Below are 23,775 nucleotides of genomic sequence, written 5' to 3' on the forward strand. Positions count from 1 at the left end.
CACGGGCACCAGGGGGACATCTGCGGGATGGTGGGAGAGAGCTGGGTCTGCGGACACCGGGCCCCGGGGGATAGCTGCCTAAACACGTGGGAAAGGACACTTTTCAGGCCGACAGCCTGAAGGAGATCATCCTTTTCAGGGCAATGTCTGATGGACTTTCATCATCTTGAAATTCACATATAATAGGGTAAAAACATGTATCTCAATGCTAGTGTATTTGTTTGCAAACACTTTGGTGGCTTCCAACAGCCATATTTGTCCTCTCACAGTTCAGGAGGCCCGACGTCTGAACTAGTGGTCTCCCTGAGTGAGATCAAGGTGTGGAGATGCATCAGGACACACACGGGCACAGATGTTCACAGCAGCCTCGCTCATGGTCAGCAAGCGCTGGACTTCAGAGGCCAGGACAAGAGAAAGTCCTGAAATGGACGGACAGTAGCTAGCTGCTCACCAGGACAAGGACAACTCTTAGAAAGAGGAGTCTCAGGAGACCTCCCATAGCACAAACGTTTCTCAGACGAGTAAGACTGAGTGTAGAGTTGCCAGTTTGGATGGGAAGACTCCAAAACAAGGAAAGTCCTCTGGCTGGCCACTAACCCAGACTGGGGGCAGGCAGGGGACAAGAGAGCCCAGGGTGGGTATTATGGGCTAAATGTGTCCCCCAGAATTCATACATCGAATTCCTAACCCCCTCAGGATGTGATTCTGCTTGGAGGTCGGGTCTTTACAGAGGTAAAGTGAGGTCACACAAGTGGCCCTAACTCTATAGGGCTGCTATTCTACCAGAAGAAGACATTTGGACACAGACCACACAGGGGGTGGGTTGTCACTCCGATTTTACAGGGAAGAGAGAAGAGCAGGGAGGTCACAGCAGCCTGAGATGGCTTCTGGGTCTGTGGAGGGCCCCCAGAGCTCCAAGCCCTTAGCCGCCTGGCTCCCCACACACATCTAAGGGGAACACAAGAAGGTAGACATCCTCCCCCCACAACAAGACTAAAATAGAGAAGTGAATTCTCTACAGGGGCCTTTGTGGGGTCACAGAGCCAGCGGACTCACCATCTGATGAGAACTGCACCAACAACCATGATGCCCGCTGGCCCCTGGCCTGGGCCGGACCTCCATGGAGCAAAGAGGCCCTCCGCACTGGTCGGACAGGCTGCACAATGTCACCTCGTCTCCATCCCTGCCCAGACCACTGACCTGGCCTCTCGGCTCCAGGCCCAGCACCTTTCCACAGGTGTCTGCTGCCTGGATGGGGAGTGGGCTGTGAGTCTATCTGAGACACAGGGCTGACATGTCCCCTTAGAGACCCACGACCTTGGAAGCATGACAGTGCCACCTCTCCAGGGGAGGTTACGGTGGCAACTGTGTTGCAGAGTTGCCTTAGCTTGTAGCTTCACAAATGAATCAGGGAGTTAGGAAGATGATAAGCCCATTTTAAAAAGAGGATTGAGGACAACTTCAGAAAGCCAGGAGATGCAGAAAACTGGACTGGCCTCTCTTTCTGAAGACTTTAGAATTTGTATCAAATTGACTCAGAAGTAAGGGTCGGGGGAAAGGATCACCCCCCCCCCCCATCTCTCTTCCCCATGTAGCCCTTGTCCCTGACCTGGGGCAGAGTCCAAGGTTTAATTTTAACCTAGAGGCAGTACTGGGTGCTCCCATCGGGGCCGTGATCGGGCAGGATGTCTCTGTGCTCGGTGTCACAGCAACTGGGTGGGGACAGGGCTGGGCCGGCTCTCTGAGGTCTGGCTGCCAGAGGTGACCAGCCCCAGAATCGGAGGGAAGTGTGGGCTGGTGATGTCACCTCACCCACCTGTTCCAGAATGACGTTCTCCTTGGAAAAGGTAAAATGGTGAGATACGTATAAAGATCTCCAAATCCCATGACCCTGCTTGTGCCTGCCCACATGTTGGACACTGTGGATCAACTTTTCTGGTTACTGGGCTGTTGATGGTCTCCTGTCATTGGAACAAGACAGAAGAGGTTCTTGATCAGCGTGGACACCCAGAGGCATTCAGGGACACTCTGTTGGCTTCATTGCCTCCTCTCCACTCACGGATAGCCCCGTGCCAGCCTTAGTCCCCCCCCCCACCACCCATCCCTAGCTGCCTAGAATGTCACTGTCACCCCAGAGGTGCAGAGGCCTGGTCTGCTCTCAGCTGAGGCTGCTCTTAGCCTTTCCTCTGCCCCTACCCACACTGTACCCTATTTCAGCCTGTCCTGGCTCCGATCCAATCCTTGAGCAACCACGGATATCATCCTGGGGCCAGGTCTGGTCAGAGCTGTGCCTTGAGCCCACGGGCCGGCTGTCAGGCTGATTGGCTATACTGGTTCCTCTTTTGTCCCACTGGAGCCTGTGAAGGGACCCAGATCTTAGGAAATAGAAGAGATTCTATTTCCTGACCAGGGGCAGGTGCCTGGTTTGGCCTTTGGGGTGCTCAGTGTGCAGATGTTCCCACCAGTCCCTGCAGCTCCCTTCACTGTGTCTTCTGTTGGGCCTAGTGTCCCTGAGTCAGGAACCCCTGCTCCCTCTATCCAGAGAAGCCAGTCCAGCCCCAGCAGCCCTGGGTGGGGAGGAGACCCTACCCAATGGGCTCTACTGCCCTAGTCAGCCCAACACCCCCCTCCTGTGTCTAGGCCCCCATGTTCCTTGTGGGCTTGCTAGCTCCAAGGCCTCAGTCTCTCCAACATTCTCAGTACTTTTCCAGCCCACCTTTTAATCCAGTAACATGTTTTCCACTAATATCCCCTCTCTGAGGGGGAAAGTTATACTTTTTTTAAAAAATTTTTTTATTCCTTTTCCTCCCTGTTAGAAGGTCTTGGTGGAAGAGGAGACAGAGGAGCATGGCAGTCTGTATGCCCTGGGGAGTCCGAGGCTGCAGTGGGTTTAGGGGGTTCTGTGTGCGCCTCGCTGCACAGGGTTCCTCTTTCAGAACACCCCTGCTCTTGCCCCGAGCAGGGTGAAGCCCTACTGAGGCTCCTGGGTGCAGGCATCGTGCTGAGTGCCTTTTATGTGCCTCCCGGGAAGTGGCAGTTGTGGGAGGGAGCCCAGGACAGAGCGCTGAGGGAGCTCAGGAGGCTGAGCCCGATCTAGGGGGCCAGAAACTAGAGACCCAGGGGTCCTGCAGTAGGTGGTGGCGGGGCTACCCCAGGTGATGCTGTGGTAAAAATAACCCCACATGGCTATGGCTCAGCACTGTGCTGCTTTCTCCCTCTCCCTTCATGTCCCCGGCTGGTGGGCAGGTGGTCCCCAAATAGCATCTGGCCAGTTGAACACTGTTCCTAAAGCGAGGCTCAGAAATGACACAGGCCTACTTAACATTTCATTGGTCAAGCAGGTAGAGGAGCCACAGTGAATTTCAGAGATGGGGTGAGGGACAAATGTAGCGCCCCATGCCATGGCAGACGGAGACCGGGAGACCCGCAGGGCCTGGTGATCATGCATCGCCTGAGTGGAGCATCGGTTCTCACAGTGCTGCAGCAGAAGGCTTTCCCGGACTTCACAGGGTGGAAAGGCATGGCTGGCTCTGTGGCCTGGCTAGAAGGCAGAACTTAAGGAGGTAAAAGCTTCCAAAAGTCAAAGTCAAACAATCCATAACAAAAATGATTCCTTCAGCGACACAGTGTTAGGCGCAGGGCACGAGGCGATCTCACCTGACTGCTCAAGCAGGGATGGAGGCGCACGGCGTGAGACAGCGCCTCGCACGCCCCAAATACACGGCAAAGGCCCCTGGGAGACCAGCAGTCAGCGCCCAGACCCTTGTGGGAGTTGGGCAGGGCCATGGGGACCCTGGACGACTCAGACACACGGTACCCAGGAGGTTTAGCACCAATGCCCTGGCGACCGCATTGGGAGGGGGACCCAGCCAAGGGGACCCTGAAAGCGCGGGTGCACGTGCTAAGCGCCCCCACCACCCGCGCGAAGGCGTGTGCGCACGCGTTCTCAGCCAGGCTCTGGGCCTGCCGCCCGGGGAGGGGCTCGCGCACCAGCCCTGCTGCAGCCGCGCTCCCTAGTCCTCCCCCGCTCCCTCCCGCTGCGCAGTCCCGAGAGCCACCTGCAACCCCAGGGCGGGATCCGCACTCGGACCAGCACCTCAGGGCTGCCAGCCTGAGCGGGACCCGGCCTCGGTCCAAGCGCAGCTGTTTCATCCCGAGCCCGGCGCGACCTTGCGAAGCGCAGAGCCGCAGGCTGACGTTTAAGGTTCCCCAGATCGAGCGGCGATAGTCCGAGGGCGGGCTTTGTTCACGCAGGCAGCAGGGGTGGGCAGGCTCCACGGAACCACCGAATCTCCGCCGCATTGTCGGGCGGAGCCGTCCCTTCCCCAGGACTCTATCCTTTAGGGGCGGGCCTTCAGGAAACTCGGAGGGGACCATGGCCGTTCCTCCCTCACTGTTGTCTTCGCCGCCTAGTCGGTCCGGGATGAACTGGCCCCTCCGGAGAGGAACCCTGGGTACAAAGCACGGTGCACATAAAGCACGACGCACCGCCCCCCGCGCCAGTCCCGCCCCGTCTCCGCCCCGGGCGCTGGGCTGCACCCTGACTCCTTCCCGCCGGCCCCGCCCCGGCCCCGCCCCCGCGCGCTCTCAGTCGGCGGAGCCTGCACGGCCTCCCGGACCCGCGAGCGCGGAGCTGGGGCGCACAGCGGCCGCTGCTAGCCTCTCCCACACTCGCCCCCGGCCCAGCGGGTGGGCCATGTCCCGTACTCCCGCCGCGGCGCGCACCCAGGCCCCGCGATGAGGAGCGGCGCCGAGCGCAGGGGCAGTAGCGCCTCGGCGCCCCCCGGCTCGCCGCCCTCCGGCCGCGTGCGCCCCGCGGGCCCTGACGCGCCCCTGGCCCTGCAGCCTCCCGCAGCCGGCCAGCCTCGAGCCCGGGATTCGGGCGATGCCCGCGCGCAGCCGCGCCCCCTGTTTGCGTGGAGCAAGTGGAAGAAGAGGATGAGCTCGTCCATGTCGGCGGCCCCCGCACGGAGGCCAGTGTTTGACGACAAGGAGGACGGTGAGTTTGGCTGCACGCCGGGGACTCCGGGTAGCTCCAGGAACAGCGTGGGGACTCCACGCGCCCTCGCAGGAGGGCCGTGGCGGTAGGATTTCCTCACATTCAGACACCGCAGCCCCGGGTTGGGAAGCCGTCATGGAGCCACTCGGTTTCCAGGGAAACTCGCGGACAGTGCCTGTGGTGCCCACGCGTGTCCAGCGTGCCCGCATGCATCCTCCGTGTACAGTAGCAGTCAGGTGGCTCTAACCTTGGGTGCGACACCAGCCGCTGTACCGAGGGCTGTACGGTTTCATTTTCCTGTTAGGGGCAGTGTGCCGCTCGGTTCATTACTCTGCACCTGTGCTGTGCCTAGTGTGCAAGGGAGACCTGTGTCCCACAAGTGGCTCAGGGCCCCTAGCCCTCGCTCTCAGTCTCCAGAGTGATGGGCACGTGGCCACCGGCATGCCCAACCTTTGCTCTCAGCTGTGCGGTGGAGATGGCCTTGCCTCTGTGCACAGACCTGCCCTTTGGTCAACTGGTTTGCTGTCAGGTCCTCCGGGACCAGGTAAAGTTGCCCACCCAGAGCACAGGTGTCCATTGAATGGCCATAGGGAAGTGGGTGCTGGTGGAAAGCAGGTGACCAGCAGCTACCCATCCAGGCACACCTCTGGGGCCCTGCTGGGCAGCAGGCACCCCTAACTCAGCACCTGGAAGGGAGGTGGCTGTGCAGTGGCCACCTCTGGGGCACTGTGACACATTCACAGGCACACATCCAGCCCTTCTCTACAGATGCCACACAGATCGTGGAAATGGCACGGTGATGACACATTTGATGTTTTTTTGACATTTTCCTAAAATAGTTGAAATATGGGGATTTTTTTTTTTCATTTGTAGGCAGCCTTCAGAGGTAGGATGGATCCCTTATCATTTTAGAGCGCAGCTCGGTACGAGAGCTCAAGCTATTTATTTCCGATAAATAATTTAAGCGTTCCAGGACATTACAACAGTCCGACCTGAGGCCAGTGTTGGTGAGTGTGCAGGTCAGGTGCTCACCATCCTCAGAGGGAGTGATGAGGTACCTTCTGTTGTGCTGTGGGGGGTGGGGTGGGAGCAGGGCTGGCCCTGGTGAGTCCGGCGCAGGTCAGGGATGCCTGCACTCTGCAGACAAACATTCAGGACCAGCCACACCCCGCACAGTGCAATCTGGGGCTGCCTTTCACTGTGCTCTGAATTCGGGGACAGCAGAACTCACTGCTGCGCCTGTTTCATGTTATCTGTTTCTGTCTTGAGCATCTGTGTTCAAAGTAAAGGAAGCCCAGAGTGAATTAGGACCTAATCAGGGAGCAGATGTGCACCTAGCCTCTGAGTGCAGGAGGAGAACACAGCTGGGAAGCACATCAGACTTCAGATCTGGCCGGTGTCCGCCACCCACGGCCACTCTTCACCTCGGCATCGAGCCCTGCGAGGCAGAGATGGAGGCACTGACGTAGGCTCATTAGGGTGGAATTCTTCTATGTGCTCAGCGAGTTCTGTCTCAGGATCCGAGAGTGATTAAAAAGGCAAAAAAAGAGCGCGGAATCGCTTTACGATGCTCGTACTTTGATTCGACAGTCATTTCCCATGCCCGCCCACCCCCTTATTTGCCTGTGGAAGAATAGCACAGGGTCCCAGCTGTCTTGGCTTGTGGGAGGTGGGTGGGTAACTGGTGTTGGCTCCAGGTGCTTGCTTGTTTTTAGGACATGTGGCCATTGATCATCTGCTCATCACTGGGCACGGTGGCCACATTCCTGAACTGAACACATGATCAGGATTTGCCTGGGCTTTGGTGAGATCAGGAGGCCACGCCTGTCTCTGGGCTCGGGGGCTGTGGATGTGATCTGGGTGGGCAGCCACTTTTATTCCATGAGTGTGTGTCACCATCAGGACACATAAGGCTCAGGAGTCACATCCGTGTCCGCAGAGAGAATGTTGTACAGCTCCTAGCGTGAAGGCCATGGGTTTATCTGGAATGGAAAGAAGGAAGGGACATCTTTCAGGAGGGGAGCTGTGCCCCCTGAATCCACCACTTGTCTGGATGAGGGTGTAAAGTCACCCATCGCCTCCAGATAGCATCTTATGACCCTCTCAGCCCCGCTGCAGAGGGGCTTTGAGAGGTGACGGTGTAGCCCTGGTGACTCGCAGTTACTGGGACTGCATGGTTGCTATGGCAATGGGAAACCTTCTGATGCCTTTTTATTTATTATTAAAACACCCCATTAATATATCAAATTTGGTATGCAGAGAAAAGGAAAAAAAGAAAAGAAGAGGGTAATTGAACAACTACCCTCCGGTTACCAATGAGATTGATCACCTTTGCTTTTCGTGGCTGGGGTATTGGTATTCTTTTCTGAGTTGCTGGCACCGTCCCCAACCTGCGCCATTTAGTAAACTCCAACTAAAAAGACAGAGCTGTAATATGAAAAATCTTAACGGTCCCCTGTCCCTACCAATCCAGTGGAATCTGTAGCTATCATCCTTCTGTGGCAGGGTCAGGGCCTGGTCAGTGTCCTCTGCACCTCTCCCTTCCACCCCCTCCTCCCGTTCTGTCCCTCCCTGACTTCCGGGGGCAATTCTTTTTAGGGACTAAACTTGCTAGGTGACGACCTGCATTTCTTCTGCTGCTCTGCTCCAGAGCCGTGCTGTTGGGCAAGCGCCTTCTTCACTGCTCTTCGTCTTGGTATCTTCCATGCTAGAGGGGGGGTCTAGCACCTTCCGGCTGACCCGCTGGGGAGCCTGGGGAACACCATGGCTTGTCTCACACCTGATGTGGCATGAGCTTGCTCGGAGGGAGTAACTGGTCACCAAGAAGGTGTGCCTTCACCCAGAGAGACCGGGAGTAAGGGAACCCTGGCAGGCTGCGCAGAACCTGGCCCGTGTGCTGGTGTGCGGGCGGGCGGGCAGTAGGGCCACCCGGTTACCAAGTCACCTTTCCTTAAAGTTAAAAATGAGCCTCTGTCTTCTTCTAGTCACAGAAGCATTACAATGCATACGTTTGTAAGAATTTCATACTTTCCTGTTTTGTTTTGTTTTCTAAAATTATCCTACGTAATAGGAAAACCGAGACATCCATACCTGTAACTCCAGGAGGAGTTTCCCGGGCACCTTCCCAGCCTTTCCCAGGGGCATGTGGCCGTCTTGAAAGGCACGGCTTTCCTCTGACAGGGGAACAGGGTCAGCTCCATAGATGGTTTTGTCATAACAGGCTTTTCCCCCCGAGCCGGGTGCTGTGCATGTCTTTTGACTGCAGCATCCTTGGTCGGCTGAATTTACAGCGGCAATTCTCCACCCTGGCTGTGACCTGGACTCCACGGGCCCTGCCCCCAGAAACGTGGGCTGACTTTGTTGGGGTTGAGTTGGGGGGGGAGCTCAGGCATCAGTACATCTTGAAGCACTGCCCCCCCTCTTACACCCCCCGCCACCGGTGATTATGATGGGCGGTCAGGGCCTACAATCACTGCTCTGTCACTTTTCTCTGTGCAGACAGAGTGTTCTTTACTTAATTCCCTATGGTAAGACATTTGGGTGTTTCCGTTTTAAATGCCATAAACAGTTTAGCCACGAACAGAGCTGTATGCTCACCTCTGCCCACGAGGCCACGTCAGAGGGGTATCCATGTCAGGTGGCTCGATGCACCTGCCCGGCTCCCGTCACGAGCCAGCCGCTGTCTCGGGTGTGCAGCGGGGGTCCAACAGACGCGGGTGCCGCCCGTGTGGGATCGCCGGACAGAGGGGGCCATGGGGAGAGCCGCCATCGACAAAGCCACACGAACACCTTACTGAACGGCAGCGGGGCCGCAGCAGAGAGAAAGGGGAGGCCTGCTCTCGGCGGGCAGCCGGAAAGGGAGGCTCCTCTCAGGGGCCAGAAAGTACTTTTGTCGGAGTCCTCTGTGGGCGTTGGGGGTGTTTGCATTTTTTGACAGTCTGGAAGGTGAAGAGGTTGCACGGACACTTCGAGTTTCTTTGACCACCAGTGAGATCGGTCACCTCTGCTTTCCGTGGTTGGGGCACCGTCTCTGACCAGCCCTTCCTGGTCACAACGGGGGTGTTTGCTGTCCCTCTTCTTCTCACCACTCCCAACACATAACGGCTTCCTGTGAGCAGCTCCCCACACGTGCTCATCATTCACCTGGTAAGGTTGCTAGCTCTTGGTTTTGTTTTTGGGTTTTTTGGGGTTTTTTTTGGTACGGATGTGTTTAATGTTCAGGTGGTCAAATCCATCAGCGTCCTCGGTCCTGGCGGTGTCTCGTCCTGGTGTCGGGTTACAGAAGCCTGTTCCCGGGCAGCCCAGGCGGGAATAATCCAATTTGGAAACCAATCGGCACCTACTTTTTCTCCTCTGTGGTTTCACTTTTTTTTTTTTCAGTTTTCATCACAAATTTCGTTTGAGACAAACATTCCAGGTAGAACGGGAATGTTTTCCTCCCGTGCTTTGTGTGCTGTCCTAGGCTGTGCACAGTTGGGCGGTTCCTACATTTAAAATGTACTCCTGTTGTGTGTCAGTTGCTTGTCTTTGTTGTTGTTGTTGAATTGGGAACGGGAGTTTCACCCTGGGTTCGTGCTGGGGTGCGGGATACGGTGACTCCCACAGTGTTTGCCCTGTGTGTGGCCACTCTGCCACCGGTTCTGAGTTGTTTCCTTGGGCCTTGCGGGCGGCCGGTTGTGTCCCCTGCAGAGAAGGCCTGACTGGCCTACTTACTGCCTTGTAGACCCATGTTCCTCGTGGTACTACCCAGAGGGTCCAGTGGGGCTGAGCACAGGTGTGGCTGTCCCCATCGTGCTGCTGGGGCTGCAGTTCCCAGCGTCGGTCTAGCCCTGGTTTACTAAATCTTCTTCCAGTGGGGCACTGATTTGAGTTTTAACAGGTGCCTTTTTCCTTCCCTTCTGACCCTGAAAAGAGGGGTGGGAGAGAGGTTGGTTCTCCATGTGTGGGCCAAGCTTGGGCTGGAAGCCCTTCACCCCTCCCCCACAACACAGGGGCCCTGGTGGCTGCAGACACAGGGGTCCTTTCCCAGTGGGAGACAGTGCAGGCGCCCCAGGTCTGGGGGTGGGTTCCAGTTGGGTTGGAGGGCATGTGGTCCAGCCCACTTTGACCATTCCTTCCTGGGTTCCCCGGGAAGCACAGGGTGAACCAGGGAGACCTCTGGGAAGCCACGGGGTCTGGCGCTTCCCTCTCCCTGCAGCTGGCAGGGCCGGTCTCAAATGGACTCAGGACTACGGGACTACTGTCACACTTCTTTATGTAACAAATGTCAGCTCTGCACGTCTATCCATCTGCTTGTACATTTTACAACGCTAAAAATAAGCCTGTTTTCTTTTAAAAATGTAACCACCCAGCTTCCAGCTGAGAAAAGCTGCAAGAACTCACTGGAGGTAATTTCTGTCCAGGGTTTCTCTCTGAGGACGGCACTCCGAGGTGGTCTGGGGCGGGAATGCCGTGGAAACGCATCAGCCCCACGGGGTTAGGGTGTGCTGAGCGGCACCTCCACCCTCAGGGGCCCAGCCCCTGGGACCCTGAGCAATGGGCGGGGTCTGGGCTCTGCATTTCCTAGCAGCCCCCCAGGAGACGTCACTGCTGCTGGCCTGTGGACACACTCTAGTGTCCAGCTGGTGTCATTGTTGAGTGAGGGCAGAAGCCCACCTGGCTGGGTGACCTTGGCACCTGCCCTGATGCAGGACAGGTGTCGGTCGGGAGATTTCTAACTTCCCGCCGGTGGTCAGGTTGGGCCACGGCGTGGCATGGCGTGGTGTGGCTGTCGCTGTGGGTTCTGTGTTGGCTTCCGTGTTGCTCCTGGCTGCCTTTCCTGGTGACAGGTGCATGGCCTGTCACCTGTGTAACTAGCGTTTCATATCCTTCATCTTCCCCCAACCCTGCAGCCCCAGCCTCTCCCTCACGGTCAGCAGAGGCTGGGCCGATTTCCTCTGATCCCCACCCGGCAGCGTGCGGAAGCGTGTGCGGATGCTCCGCCCTTCTGGTCACCCATCCTTTTGTCCCAGAGCTAGGGACACCACAGGGTCAGCCACCACACCGCTGGGACTCACCCTGGGGTGCCGATGGGTGCTCTCACCAAGCAGGCCCTCCTGGGGGGGCCCAGGCCCAGGCAAGCTCTTTGGGTCTCTCCTGAACCCCTCAGTTCTTAGGTGAAGGGCTTGTGCTCTGTGGCCGTGGTCCCAGTCCCCTGGTTGGTGGAAAGCTCAGAGCCAGTTGCCTCTTTCCCACCCGGGGAGTGGGCACACACTGGCCAGGTGCCCTGGAGGACAGAGGACACTCTGGGCTCCTCCCTGCTCCCCAAACACATTGGTCCAGCACGCAGGATGATTTTAATGATCAAAATTAGAGACCATTCGGGAGAAGCTGTAATTAATGAAATTATTGTTATTTTTAAAAACTGGAATGCGGCCCTGGCCGGTTGGCTCAGTGGTAGAGCGTCGGCCTGGCGTGCAGGAGTCCCGGGTTCGATTCCCGGCCAGGGCACACAGGAGAAGCGCCCATCTGTTTCTCCACCTCTCCCCCTCTCCTTCCTCTCTGTCTCTCTCTTCGCCTCCTGCAGCCAAGGCTCCATTGGAGCAAAGTTTGCCCGGGTGCTGAGGATGGCTCTATGACCTCTGCCTCAGGCGCTAGAATGGCTCTGGTCACAACAGAGCAATGCCCCAGATGGGCAGAGCATTGCCCCCTGGTGGGCGTGCCAGGTAGATCCCTGTCAGGCGCATGCGGGAGTCTGTCTGACTGCCTCCCCATTTCTGGCTTCGGAAAAATACAAAAAAAAAAAACAAAAAAACCCCCCACACAAACAAACAAAAAAACTGGGATGCCTGCTTCATCAAAAAATGCTTTTTCCTCATTGACCTAAAATCTGTCTTTGGAAAAAACAAGGCAACCGACCGAAATCAGCCTGGCTGAGGGCAGAGAGGAGGCCCAGGGCTCACTGTGGCCAGGCTCGTCCAGCCATGAGACAGGTCACTTCCTGCCCTCCCCTTCATTTTCCTGAACGGGACCCCGGCACCCACAGCGGGTCCTGGGCGCTGCCAGCTCTGCCAGCTCAGGCACAGGCCCCTGTCAATCATGCAAAACCCCCGTTTGATGTTATTTAAGTTCTGAAGCCAAAGAGGTGGTGGGGGAGGGACTTGGGGTCGCCCCCAATTTATTAAAAATAGGAGCTGAGCACCCCCAGCTTCTCCCAGCGATGTCAAAGCCACCTTAGGAGGGTCTCACTGCCTCCAGAATTCACACCGTGACTCTCTGTTCTGTGTGCACGAGACGGGACTCGTCCCAGAAGCAGCCAGCAGACCGACCTCTCCGAGGAGGGCAGTAGGCGTGGCGGCGGGCGCTCGGGCCTGTGTCTTGTGGGCTTCGAGTTTCTTCCTGCACGCGAGCCGGTGCGAGTGGGGACGTCCGCCCCGGTGTCTGGTGCCTTTTCTCTGGGCCTCCCATTCTCCCTTGTGTCGTCCCCGTCACTGTCCCCCGTGCAGCTCAAAGCCCAGGTCCTACAGCACTGGGACCCTGGTGGCACAGGGCAGCGGCGTGGCACTGAGCTTCTCACACCTGGCAGCGTTCACGCCCAGGGAGCCTGATGTCAGTGACTCAGGGATGTAACAGCAGCCATTTTTTATCATTTCTCATGATTCTGTGGGCTGGGAACTTGGACAGGACTCCGTGGGGACGGGTCTTCCTGCTCCATGGGACATCTGCAGAGCCCGAACCCCCACGATGGCTGCCTCATTCATGCGCCTGGCGCCCACTCCAGGCTGGAATGGCCCCGAGTCATGAAGGCTGGGAAGGGCCCCCTGGGAGTCACAGCCCATCGCCTCCATTCCCGCGGTGAGCTGGTGAGCTGGTCTCTTAGTTACCTACCCTGCTTAACAAATTACCTCAGACCACAGTGATCTGAGACAAGGAACGCTACCCGCGTGGTTTCTGTGAGTTGGTCAGGTAGGTCTGGTGCAGGGTCCCTCGCGAGGCTGCCGTCTGCTTGTCAGCCAGGCTGCGGTCATCTGAGGGTTCGACCGGAGCTGGACAACCTGCTCCCAAGCCAGGTCCCCCACATGGGTCACAGCTAGAGGCCTCAGCTCCTCACTGAAGAGCCTCTCCTAAGGTAGCTGTATGACCTCACAAGGTGGCACTGGTGAGTTTTAGGACCTAGCCTCTGAAGTTACACATGGTCACCGCCCCCCCATTCTATCCATCAGAAACAAGTCACAGCGGGTGTCGGGCCCACCATCAAAAGAAGGGACTTTGGCGGGAAGGTTGAAGAATCTGTGGACCTATTTCGAATGACCACAGGGATCCTCTGTAGTCACAAGGCTGCTCCCTTGTCCACTGGTCTCTGTAGCAGGAGAGCTGGACATCCACTGTGGGCTCCACTGGTCACATTTGCTTGGCTTATCCTTAGTTCTTTCTCTTTTTTTTCTTTGCCTTCTAAGTATCAAAGTCAGCTTGAGTTCCGAAGCTGCAGACCAGCTCCTCAGGCAGTAAGGATCACTTGAGATGTCAGCCTCTGGTGGAGACGGGGAAGGAAGAGACAGAACAGAAGGGGGGAGGTGTGCGGAAAGGGAGGGAGGGGAGGGCCCACCTCCAGTGGTGACCAGTCCTGGCCCCATCGGGCCGCGGGGCTGCCACCCAGGGGTGGGCCCAGCTGTCCAGCCTGCAAGGTGCTGGGACAGCAGGAGTCAGGACAGAGGAGTGGCTGGGGCAGCGAGGGGACAGCGCCCAGACGTGCAGGGCCACAGGGAAGGGACAGCCCCGGGCACTGTTCTCTACGGTGGTTCCTGCAGAGGGTACGGTGTGACACAGAATTGGTCGGCGAATACAAACAGGCAAAATGCTCTGTTACTTTAAAACGTCTTTCCTCTGTCATCTGGATCCGAGGCCCCTTCCCTTCGGCGATTAGAATGAGCAGGACGATGGACACAGAGCCCCCTCCCCCAGCGCTGGGCAGCTGCGACTCTGAGCTGGGCACGGGGTGGGGTGGGGGGAGGCACTAAACAGGTGACCGGAGTTCAGAGGTAGAAGAGAGAGCCTTTGCCTCCTGACGCGGTGACCCCCATGCTCCTATCCCAGGCTCCTCTCGGCCCCCTACCCCCCCTGCCTTAGCCCCCTGGCTCCTTTCCAGGGTCCCTGACACCGGGGGGGGGGGACCAGACAGGGAAGAAGCTGGCAGTTCCCTCGTCCACGTGGCTGCTGACCGTTGCGCCCAGGCCTGTCGACTGGGCATACTTATTAATAGCGGTCACTCTTAGACATGTCCTGGTTGGAATGATAAATCATATGGCCGCCCATCTAGCCGCCAGACACCGTTGCCCGGATGACCCTTCTATTTCCGTTGTAGCTCATCGTTATGTAACACAAAGTGACAAGACAAAAAGTGCCGAGAAGTTCAGTGTCGCACGTGGACTCGGCACTCACACGAGACCCGTTTGCGGGGTTTTTACGCCACCCTTCAGTCCACACTTGCAGATGCGCACAATGGATGTATGTCACTCAGAAAAAAGAAACGGTTTCCTAGTGAACTTGTTTTAGAATATATTAGATTTATAGAAAAGCTGTGAAGCTTATACAGAGAGTTCTCATCCACCCCACACCTGGTTTCCTCTGGTGTTCACGTCTTATTAGTGAGTCTGGTCCATCTGTGGTTAACCAGTGAACCTATATTGATACATTATTGTGGGAGTCAGAGATGCAGACCAATAGGACCATAGTGAGTGCATGTGCAGAGGTGATAGATAGACAGATAGAGAGATAGATTAGATATAGAGATAAGAAGATAGATAGATAGATAGATAGATAGATAAATAGATGATAGATAGATAGATAGATAGATAGATAGATAGATAGATAGATAGATAGATGATAGATAGATGATAGTTAGATAGAGAGGCAGATAGGCAATAGGTAACAGACAGGTGGGAGACAGATGGATTGTACAGAAATAGAGGAGCTGTCTCACTTGGCTCTGGAGGCCAAGACGTCCTACAGTCCGCTGTCCATAGGCTGGAGATCCAGGAAAGCCAGTACCATAGTCCAGTTCGAGTCTGCCGTCCTGAGGCCCGTGGAGGCGACGGTCCGAGTCCCAGTGTGACGGCCTGAGCAGATGAGCTGAGAGGTCCCTACTCAGCAGTGGGGCAGGGAAAGGGGCGTATTCCTCCCTCCTCCACAGTTTGCTCTGTTCTGGCCCATCTTAGTGACGCTATTATCCATCCTGCCCGACACCCTCTGACCGGGTGCCTGTGCCCCACGATGTGAGTTTTTCTCCCTGGGAGCAAGCAGCTGGACACCCGGCCCCTTCAGCAGCAGCTGCTGTTAGTGGACTTTGGCTGGGGGCACTGACACTTACAACAGTGCTCCTCGGAGTGGACCCAAAAGAATGTGCACCTCCGTGCACCCCAAGACACGCGTGGGTGGCCACATGGCACCGTGTGGACTCACCGGAGCCGGGACCAGAGCACAGGCCCCAGACCCTGATGCGCGTGGGCCTCCCGTCACAGTGAGGAGTCACGGAGTGACAGCTCGTGCTGCTGACTCTGTTGCATGGCAGGTGACAGCCACGGATCTGTCCCCTGGTGGGAGGCGCCTCCAGGGGCCCAGGAAGGCTGTGTGTCCTGATCTGCTCACCGATTTCCTGGGCATGTTCACTTTATAACCATTATTTGAGCTGAATGCTCATCACAGGCACTGTTTTCTTATTGTGTGTTTCGTCGGCTCTAACCAAAAGTTTGCAAGAATACTTGAAAGGCACCAGTGCTGGGCCCCCGATCCAGAAATTCTGCTCCACTTGGTTCCGTGCCGCACAGGCTCGGGCTCAGAGGCGAGTGGGATGAAGACCTGGTTCTGGAATCCGGGGTCGCAGGGCTCCGGACGGCTCGTCACTGGGCACACACACCCTTGTTCCTGCTTCTTGCGCCTAAGTGACCTCGGCCAGGAATGCCTGGCCTCCCGGACTACCGTATCAGCCCCAACATGTCCCTCACACCCCCTCTCAACTCCAGGACCAGGATGCCATGTGCCTGTCCCTGCCTGGGACACCTGCTCCCACCCCTGCCTCGGGCGTGAGCTCTCTCAGGCCTGGTGGCCCTGTGGGAGGTCCTCTCGGCAGCACAGAGGACTAGGGGAGCTGTCCAAGGTGCCAGCTCTGAGTGGGAGCCTGGCGGGCCAGCAGACCGAGGTTCTGAGGTTCTGGGCCTCTGGGGCTCAGCTGTGAGCTCTGCACTGTGCCAGGTGCACGTTTGGTTAATAACTTGTCCTCCACCAGCTCCCGAGGGTGGGCGGGAGTGAACCGTGGGTCTGTGTCCCCGGGAGGCCGTCATGCAGGCATTTAGAAGGCATTTGCCATGAGGGCTTGCAGTGAACACACAGCATGCTTCATTTCCTACTCGTGAGAAGGCTTCGCTTGCTGCCGGCTCCCTGCTCCACACTTGTAGCAAAACTCCTTGAAAGCATTTGTCCTGCTGTTTCCAGCCCCTCCTGACTGGAGTCAGGATGTGTCTCCACAGCCCCAAAGCTCCTGTGAGGTCCCTTTCACGCTGCTAAGTCCTCTACGTCCTGGACCCATGACAGGCTGGACCCTCTGGACCCCTCCTCGGTCCCCCTTTCTTCCTGTGGTTTTCAGGACGCCCACTGTCCTGATGTCCCGCTCTTCAGAACGGGACGCTGGAACGCCTCGGGGCCCCTTCTCACAGCATGCTCTTCGCGGCAGGCTCACGCACGGGCGACCTCGGGCTTCAAATATCATCCATATGCTCACGACACCCTCATTTAAATCTGCTGGGACCTGCCTCCCACATTCCAGCCTTTTCTGTCCACTCTCAGACTTGACACCACCCCTCTCGAGTGTCTCAGAGAGGTTTCAGATCCAGCACATTCAACGGTGAGCTCTGATTCCAGCCACCTTCCCCCCCGCCACCCCGCTCTGGCCTGAGAGTGGCCCAGGCTGTCTGCTCACAGGTGTCAACCGGACACTCACAAGGCCCGGCTCTGTCCCAGAGGCCGAAGGGGCCACCTGCCAGTGGTTTGGCAAGAGCATGCCCACCACATCTCCTTCAAACCCACTTTAAAACTAGGTACCCCCCTCCCAACCCCAGCTCCTACCTCTGGCCCGGCCTGCTTTGCTTTCCTGGTGGGGCCGTTTCCAGGTGGTGGGACCCTTGTCTGTGTGAAGTGGGAAGGGGTACAGGTTGGGAGGGGCTGGTGTTCTCCCGCCTCTCACACAGAAGGGCCAGCTTTGGGGGGGAGCAGTCGGCCAGACCTCCGAGAGGCCTCCCAGCGTCCCCACCACCCTTCAAAGGAGTCGGGGCAGTCGAGGCACAGCGCAGAGCCGCTCCTGTGGCTCCTGGAGACTCTCTCCTTTTGGCGGGGTTTTCTGCGAGCTGGGGAGGCCTCAGCAGGGCACCGCGGGGGCAACAGGCATGGGTGGCCCCACCTCTCCAGGCAGGAGGAGCCTGCGGCTGTTTGGACCCTCACAGCCTAGCTCTCACCCAGTCATACCGACTGTTCCACCTTCTCTGATGGGCGAGCTGTCTGTTACGCGGTCGGGGTGGTGGGCACAGGCCAGACACTGGGAGGGACCCGCTGGGGAGCTGGGCGTTAGGACAAGTCAGGAGCAGCTGTGGGGGAGGGGGCAGGGTGCCTGCCCGGGCACTGGAAGGAGACACGGAGGCTGGCTGCACCTCCCTTCTGGCCAAATGTGACGGATGAGTCTCTGCAGCTGCAGGCCCTGCTGCCCGGAAGGCCTTTTCCTGAATTAGGTTGGAGGCTTGTATGTGGGCTGGTTATGAAACACCCGTCTGACAGGAGCTCAGAGCAGGCCCATGAGCCAAGTGCCTCGTGTCCAGGGCAGGCGGCCGCCTCCGCAGAGGGTCCAGGGCCGTCCGAGGGGGTCACTGGGCGTGGGGTGGCCCCGGGACCGCAGCTGGGGGTGGCTCTGACTGCAGGGCCCCTGCACGTCCACGGGCTGAGCAGGGGCGGGGCCTCCTCTAAGCCAGGCTGGCTCGGCCCTGTGGGCGTCTGGGAGGCCGTTGGGTGTGGTGGGCCGGCCTGTGCGCTGTGGGATGTCAGCAGCATCGCTGCCTCTAGCCACGGTGCCAGCAGCACACTTCGGTTGGTGACAGTTAATCATGCCTCCAACACAGGCTCATGCCCCCCCTAATCTGTGAGAAGCCGCAGCCAACAGTGTGGGGGTGTCGGGGATGATTCTAGTTGTCTCCAGGTGTCCCCACCCTGGCATCACGCCTCCCAGGGCCAGGACATCCTAGGGACGGGGTCCAGTCAGAGCCCCAGCTCACGGACGAGACCAGAGAAGCACTGCTCACGTGGGCCTCGCAGCCAGGCCAGGACCAGGTCTGCCAGCGACGGGCAGAGGCCTGTGACCTGCACAGCTACACAGCCTAACCATCCCAGCTGTCCTAGGGGTCTGGGGGCCAACGTGCCTGTGTGTTTGAATAAACGTGTTCAAATGTGTGTGTGCATACAAGCATGTGTGCACATGTGAGTGTGAGGATGCGTACATGTGTGGGTGAGCATGTGTGTGTGAACACAATGTATGCACGAATGTGGGGTGTGCATGTAAGAGTGGATGTTCATGTGCAGAGGTTGTGGGTATGAATGTATTAATGCACATGTCTGAATGTGCAAGTGTGAGATTGTGTATGGGTGTCTCTATGAGTGTGTGAGCATGGATACGCATGGATACGCAAGCATGTATGTGTGTGTGAGCGCGTGGGATTGTGTGTGCGTGCCTGTGTGCAATCCTGTTTGTATGTTTTTGTGTACGTGTGCGTGCAGGGGCGAGAAACAGCAAACGAGCCCCAGCCCTCAGCCCAGTGAGGGCCCTGGCTGTGTGCACACCATAGGCGGACTCCCCTGGGGCTGCCCTGGCCGTCCACCGCATGGAGGGCTGGGGGGGTGGCGGCTCTGGCTCTACCCCCGGCGTTGCCCCTGCCTCTTTAAGAAGGAGCTGGAATCGTTGGGGCTCCCGGTTCTGTCATCTCTGTGGGACCTCAGGAGCCCCTGCAGGGGGAGCCTTGGGTCCTGAGGGAGGCCTGGTGTTTGGGGGAGGAGGCAAGGCTGACCATGGGCCCCATACGTGACCTCTACCTCCCGCGCTCTTCTCCGTGGGGACAACAGGAAGGCGGACTGTCCACCTCCTACTGCTAGCGCCCGGCTTGTGGGGCAGGAGGTTAAGAATAGCCATCCTGTGCCCACGGGTGGACTTGGAGTCAGGTGGCTGTGTCCACCTCTCTGCAGGCAGAGTGTCCTTGGGCCGGCAGGTCTCAGAGCTGGTGTGGGAGCTGGGAGGTGAGGTCTGTTCACCTGGCTCTCCCACTCGGGCTCTCCACGCCCCTGGAGGGGCCAGGTTGATGGGCGGCACCCTGCCCCGAGGGTCCTTTCAAAGCCGAGCCCCACCCTCTCGCTGGGGTGACAGATCTTCAGGCCACCGGTGTGGTGCTGGAGCGGGAGCATCTGGATTGAGAAAGTGGAGGGGATGATGGTCACCCGGAGCCAGGCGGTCCCGGCCTTGGACTCACGTGCGCGTGTCCAGTGGACTCTCGAGAAACTTTTACAAAATGAGCTCGGGTTCCTTTTAATTAGAGAGAAGTGCAGTGCCCCAGAGGGGCGCGCCCGCTCGTCTGCCGGCCGAGCTAATTGAGAGGTTCAGAAAGTCTCCGTAATTACCACTCACTCCCTGGCGGGTTCTCCCGCTCTGAGCGCAGCTCTCTGCCGCTCAAACACGGAGCTGCCGCGCAGGGCGGGGACTCGTCCTCAGGATGAGGGCACGAGAGGGAGGAGCCCACGGTCTGAGGGGCTGTGCCCCTGCCTGCCGGCCTCCTGCCGCGGGGCCCGGGGTGGGTGACCCAGGCCAGGGCACAGGCACCCTCTCCGGGAACCTCCTGATGTGAGCACGGGTCCCTCTCCAGGGCTGGGAAGGCCACGAGGACAGGGCCGCGTTTCGGTCACATTGGACTCCACAGGGTCTTGCTTGTCGACTCGAACCAAAGAGACCAGGAGGAGAGGGTGGCTGAGCTGGTGTGCAGGAGGCAGGGCTCCGCTCCCCACGGCCAGGAGGAGAGGGTGGCTGAGCTGGTGTGCGGGAGGCAGGGCTCCGCTCCGCTCCCCACGGCCAGGAGGAGAGGGTGGCTGAGCTGGTGTGCGGGAGGCAGGGCTCCGCTCCCCACGGCCAGGAGGAGAGGGTGGCTGAGCTGGTGTGCGGGAGGCAGGGCTCCGCTCCGCTCCCCACGGCCAGGAGGAGAGGGTGGCTGAGCTGGTGTGCGGGAGGCAGGGCTCCGCTCCCCAAGGCCAGGAGGAGAGGGTGGCTGAGCTGGTGTGCGGGAGGCAGGGCTCCGCTCCCCAAGGCCAGGAGGAGACAGGGTTCTCTTGAAAAGTCCGTCTTACTGGAGTAGAACTTACGTAAAATAAAACTCCTCCACATTATGGACGTGATCCAGTGAGTTCTGAGAGATGGGTGCTGCTGTGTGACCATCACAGCTGTCAAAGAGGAATGCCAGTGTCCCTGTCAGCCCGCCAAGCCCCCCACGCCCGCTGCGGTCAGCCCCGTGGCCAAGCCCCCCATGCCCCGCTGCGGTCAGCCCCGTGGCCAAGCCCCCACGCCCCGCTGCGGTCAGCCCCGTGGCCATGCCCCCACGCCCCGCTGCGGTCAGCCCCGTGGCCAAGCCCCCCACGCCCCGCTGCGGTCAGCCCCGTGGCCAAGCCCCCCACGCCCCGCTGCGGTCAGCCCCGTGGCCAAGCCCCCCACGCCCGCTGCGGTCAGCCCCGTGGCCAAGCCCCCACGCCCCGCTGCGGTCAGCCCCGTGGCCATGCCCCCACGCCCGCTGCGGTCAGCCCCTTGGCCAAGCCCCCACGCCCCGCTGCGGTCAGCCCCGTGGCCAAGCCCCCACGCCCCGCTGCGGTCAGCCCCGTGGCCAAGCCCCCACGCCCCGCTGCGGTCAGCCCCTTGGCCAAGCCCCCACGCCCTGCTGCGGTCAGCCCTGTGGCCAGCTGGCTGGGCCCCGCCTGCGAATGCCCCGTTCCCTTTCAGTTCTTCACGGTCATTTTGGCAAAGGAGGTGTTCGTTTTGAGGAAGTCCAGTCCTCTGGCCACTTGTTCTTTTTTGTGCCTCCTCTAGGAAATATTTGCCCAACTCTTTGTGGTCACTAAGAGTCTAAGAGCTCTCCTGTGTTATCGTTATCGTTATCTCCTATCTCTCGTTATCGTTTGAGCTGTTAGTTTTTGTTTATGTGCCATTTCCTGTTGGTTCTTGTATCGGTAAGAAGGGTGCAGGCTTTCTCTCTCTCTCTCTCTCTCTCTCTCTCTCTCTCCCATCTTCTCTCTTTCTGTCTCTTCCCCCCCCCCCCGCGCGTGGCTTTTCGCGTGACTCAGTGCCACGAGCTGAAATGACTCCCCCTCCCCAGGGAGCCTCCTCAGCCCTCCCCTTGAAAGTCGCTGCCTTGGCAATCGGGGGCCTTTTTCTGAACTCCGCTTTGCCCCACCGACCCATGTGTCCATCTTGACCCCAGCGCCACACCGATCCGACGATCACGGCTTCCGCAGCAGGACCTGAAAGCCTGTGTCTCTGCTCCACAACCTGCCTTTTCTTTTCAAACTGTCTTGATTGCTCCAGACCCGCCACCACCCCCCGTCCTGTGTGAGAGCCGGCGGGTCCTTCCCTAAGAGCAGCCGGTGGAGGTCCGGACTGGGGCTGCGTGGAGACCTCGATCAATTCAGAGGGAACGGGATCAATTCAGAGGGAACAGACCTCTTCAGAGTTGGGGTTTCCAGTCCACGGACGTGGCGCATTTCTCCTCCACTTGCATTTCCATGGGCATTGTTGCATGGTGGTCAGTGTGCGGGCCTTGCACATTTTAACTTATCGCTACATAGTTGACATTTTTTTTTACAAGAGACCATTACAGTATACAGTATACATCGGTACAGGATACAGTTACCGATGTCAGTTAACTGTATCCTGACATCTTGCCGCACTCACCTGTTTGTAGACTTCCTAGGGTTTTCTGTGTCACCGTCACATCGCTCCTGAGTAAAGACACTTCTGTCCTTTACTCTTCACACCTTCGCCGCCTGGTCCCGCATCTCGAGCGTGTGGCAAACAAACGTGGAGCCGCAGACACCCTTGCCTACCCCCGATCTCAGTGGGAACATTCCTTATCTCGCCGGGAAGTAGTCCATAGAATGTTATCTGAGCTCTCCCAAAGACTCCTCTCCAGATGGAGGAAGTCTCCTCTTTCTTAGGTGATGACTGTTGTTATTTTTCTTTTTTTAAATCATGCACAGTTGTTGGAAGTTTGTCAAATGCTCTTCCTGCATCTGTGGAGCTGGAGGTACGATTTCCGTCTTTATTCAGCCAAGGTGGTAAAACGGCGCTGACTTCTGAACAAGTGTCGTCGCAGAATTCAGTTTCCTGACAATCCGTCGATCGTCCTCCCATCTGTGCTCGTGAGGGATGTGGCTCCAGGTGTTTGGTTTTTTTTGTTCTGGTGGGAAGATGCCTGGTTTGGGTATCAGATTGACGCTGGCTCCGTAGAACGGCTGGAGGAGGAGCATCCTCCTTCCGTGTTCTGAGAAAGTCTGTGTGGGGTTGGTGTTGTTCCTCCATTAAATGTTTGTTAGGATTCCCAAGGGACGCCGCTGGAGCCTCGAGGGTTTGGGGGAGAGTTTGAGTGCTCACTCTGTTTCTCGAACAGATACGGAGTCCTCAGGTGTCCCCGTGATCCTCACAGTAGTCTGGGTTATCCGTGTCTTTCACAGAATGGCATCAGTCCGTTTCATCCCAGTCCTCGAGTTGGCTGGTGTAAACGTTTGCGGGACGCCTCCCTTTTATTCCTAATACCGGTGTTTTGTATCTTCTCTCCTTCTCTCGTCGAACAAAGGCAGGAATGATCTAGCCTGGTGGATTAGTCCGTTTCCTCCGCTCCTGCTGTCTGGCTTTGTCTCCCGCATTCGGTCCGTTACCGGCTGTATCCACAGTCAGAATGGCAGGTCTCCCCGATGACGGCCATCTCTTACCCTAATGAAGCATCCCTCTTTGTCACGGGCAACGCTCCTGGCTTCAAAAGTTCTTTTGGTATTAACACGGCCACTTACCTTTCTTCCATTCCGTCCTCGCGGGATACGGTGGTCTCCGTCCCAGCCTGTGTCTTTAAACTGGAAGCAGGTCTTGCCCAAATGGCGTGTGGCTGAGCCCTGTTTGTTCAGTCCGGTCTGAAAATGTCTGCTTTCTCACTGGGGAGGTGGACCCGCTCACTGGAACGTGAGTGTTGGCATGCCCGAGTGGGCAGTCTTGCTCTGCTTTCTACTTCCCGTCTGTCCGTTGTTTGGCCATCGACCTCCCAAGCTGAAGCGTGAAGGCCCCGAGGGGCAGTGTCTTGCTCACTCAGCACCGCAAGTCTGTGCTGCTGTGTGCTGGGTTGTCCCCATCTCCAGGACAGGTGGTCCTGGCTGCCGCATTGCAAAAGCCTAGGGGCCAGCCCCATGTCCGCCTGGGATGGCTTTGTGGGCTGGGGCTGCCCCTTCCTGAAGGCGTTCTGCACCGAGAGTCCCCACCTCCTGACCTGCTCCCTCCCGCCGGGACCCCGGCCGGCCCTCCGGGGAGCAGGTGTGCCTGCTGGCGTTCTCGGGCCTCTTCGGTTGGTCTTCTTCCCGCCCTGTCTCTGCATCCACAGGAGGCCAGCCTTCGGTTGGCCAGTGGGGAGACCAAGCCGTGGCTCTCCCCAGGGCCTTGCCAGCGAGTCCCGGGGTTTGGGGATGTGTGACAGGGA

General features: G+C 58.2%; 1 protein-coding gene across 1 annotated transcript in view; it reads left to right on the plus strand.

The window, feature by feature from the left end:
• The first annotated feature begins 4,636 nt into the window (after positions 1 to 4,636).
• The window catches only part of STK32C (serine/threonine kinase 32C), a 49,442-nt gene continuing 30,303 nt past the window's right edge, over positions 4,637 to 23,775 (plus strand). Inside the window, exon 1 of the mRNA XM_066354803.1 lies at positions 4,637 to 4,999. Within this exon, the coding sequence (XP_066210900.1) occupies positions 4,738 to 4,999 (262 nt within the window). The 5' untranslated portion in view covers positions 4,637 to 4,737. The remainder of the gene's footprint in view (positions 5,000 to 23,775) is intronic.

This window comes from Saccopteryx leptura, chromosome 13 (assembly GCF_036850995.1).
Source record: "Saccopteryx leptura isolate mSacLep1 chromosome 13, mSacLep1_pri_phased_curated, whole genome shotgun sequence".
NCBI classification, from domain to species: Eukaryota; Metazoa; Chordata; class Mammalia; order Chiroptera; family Emballonuridae; genus Saccopteryx; species Saccopteryx leptura.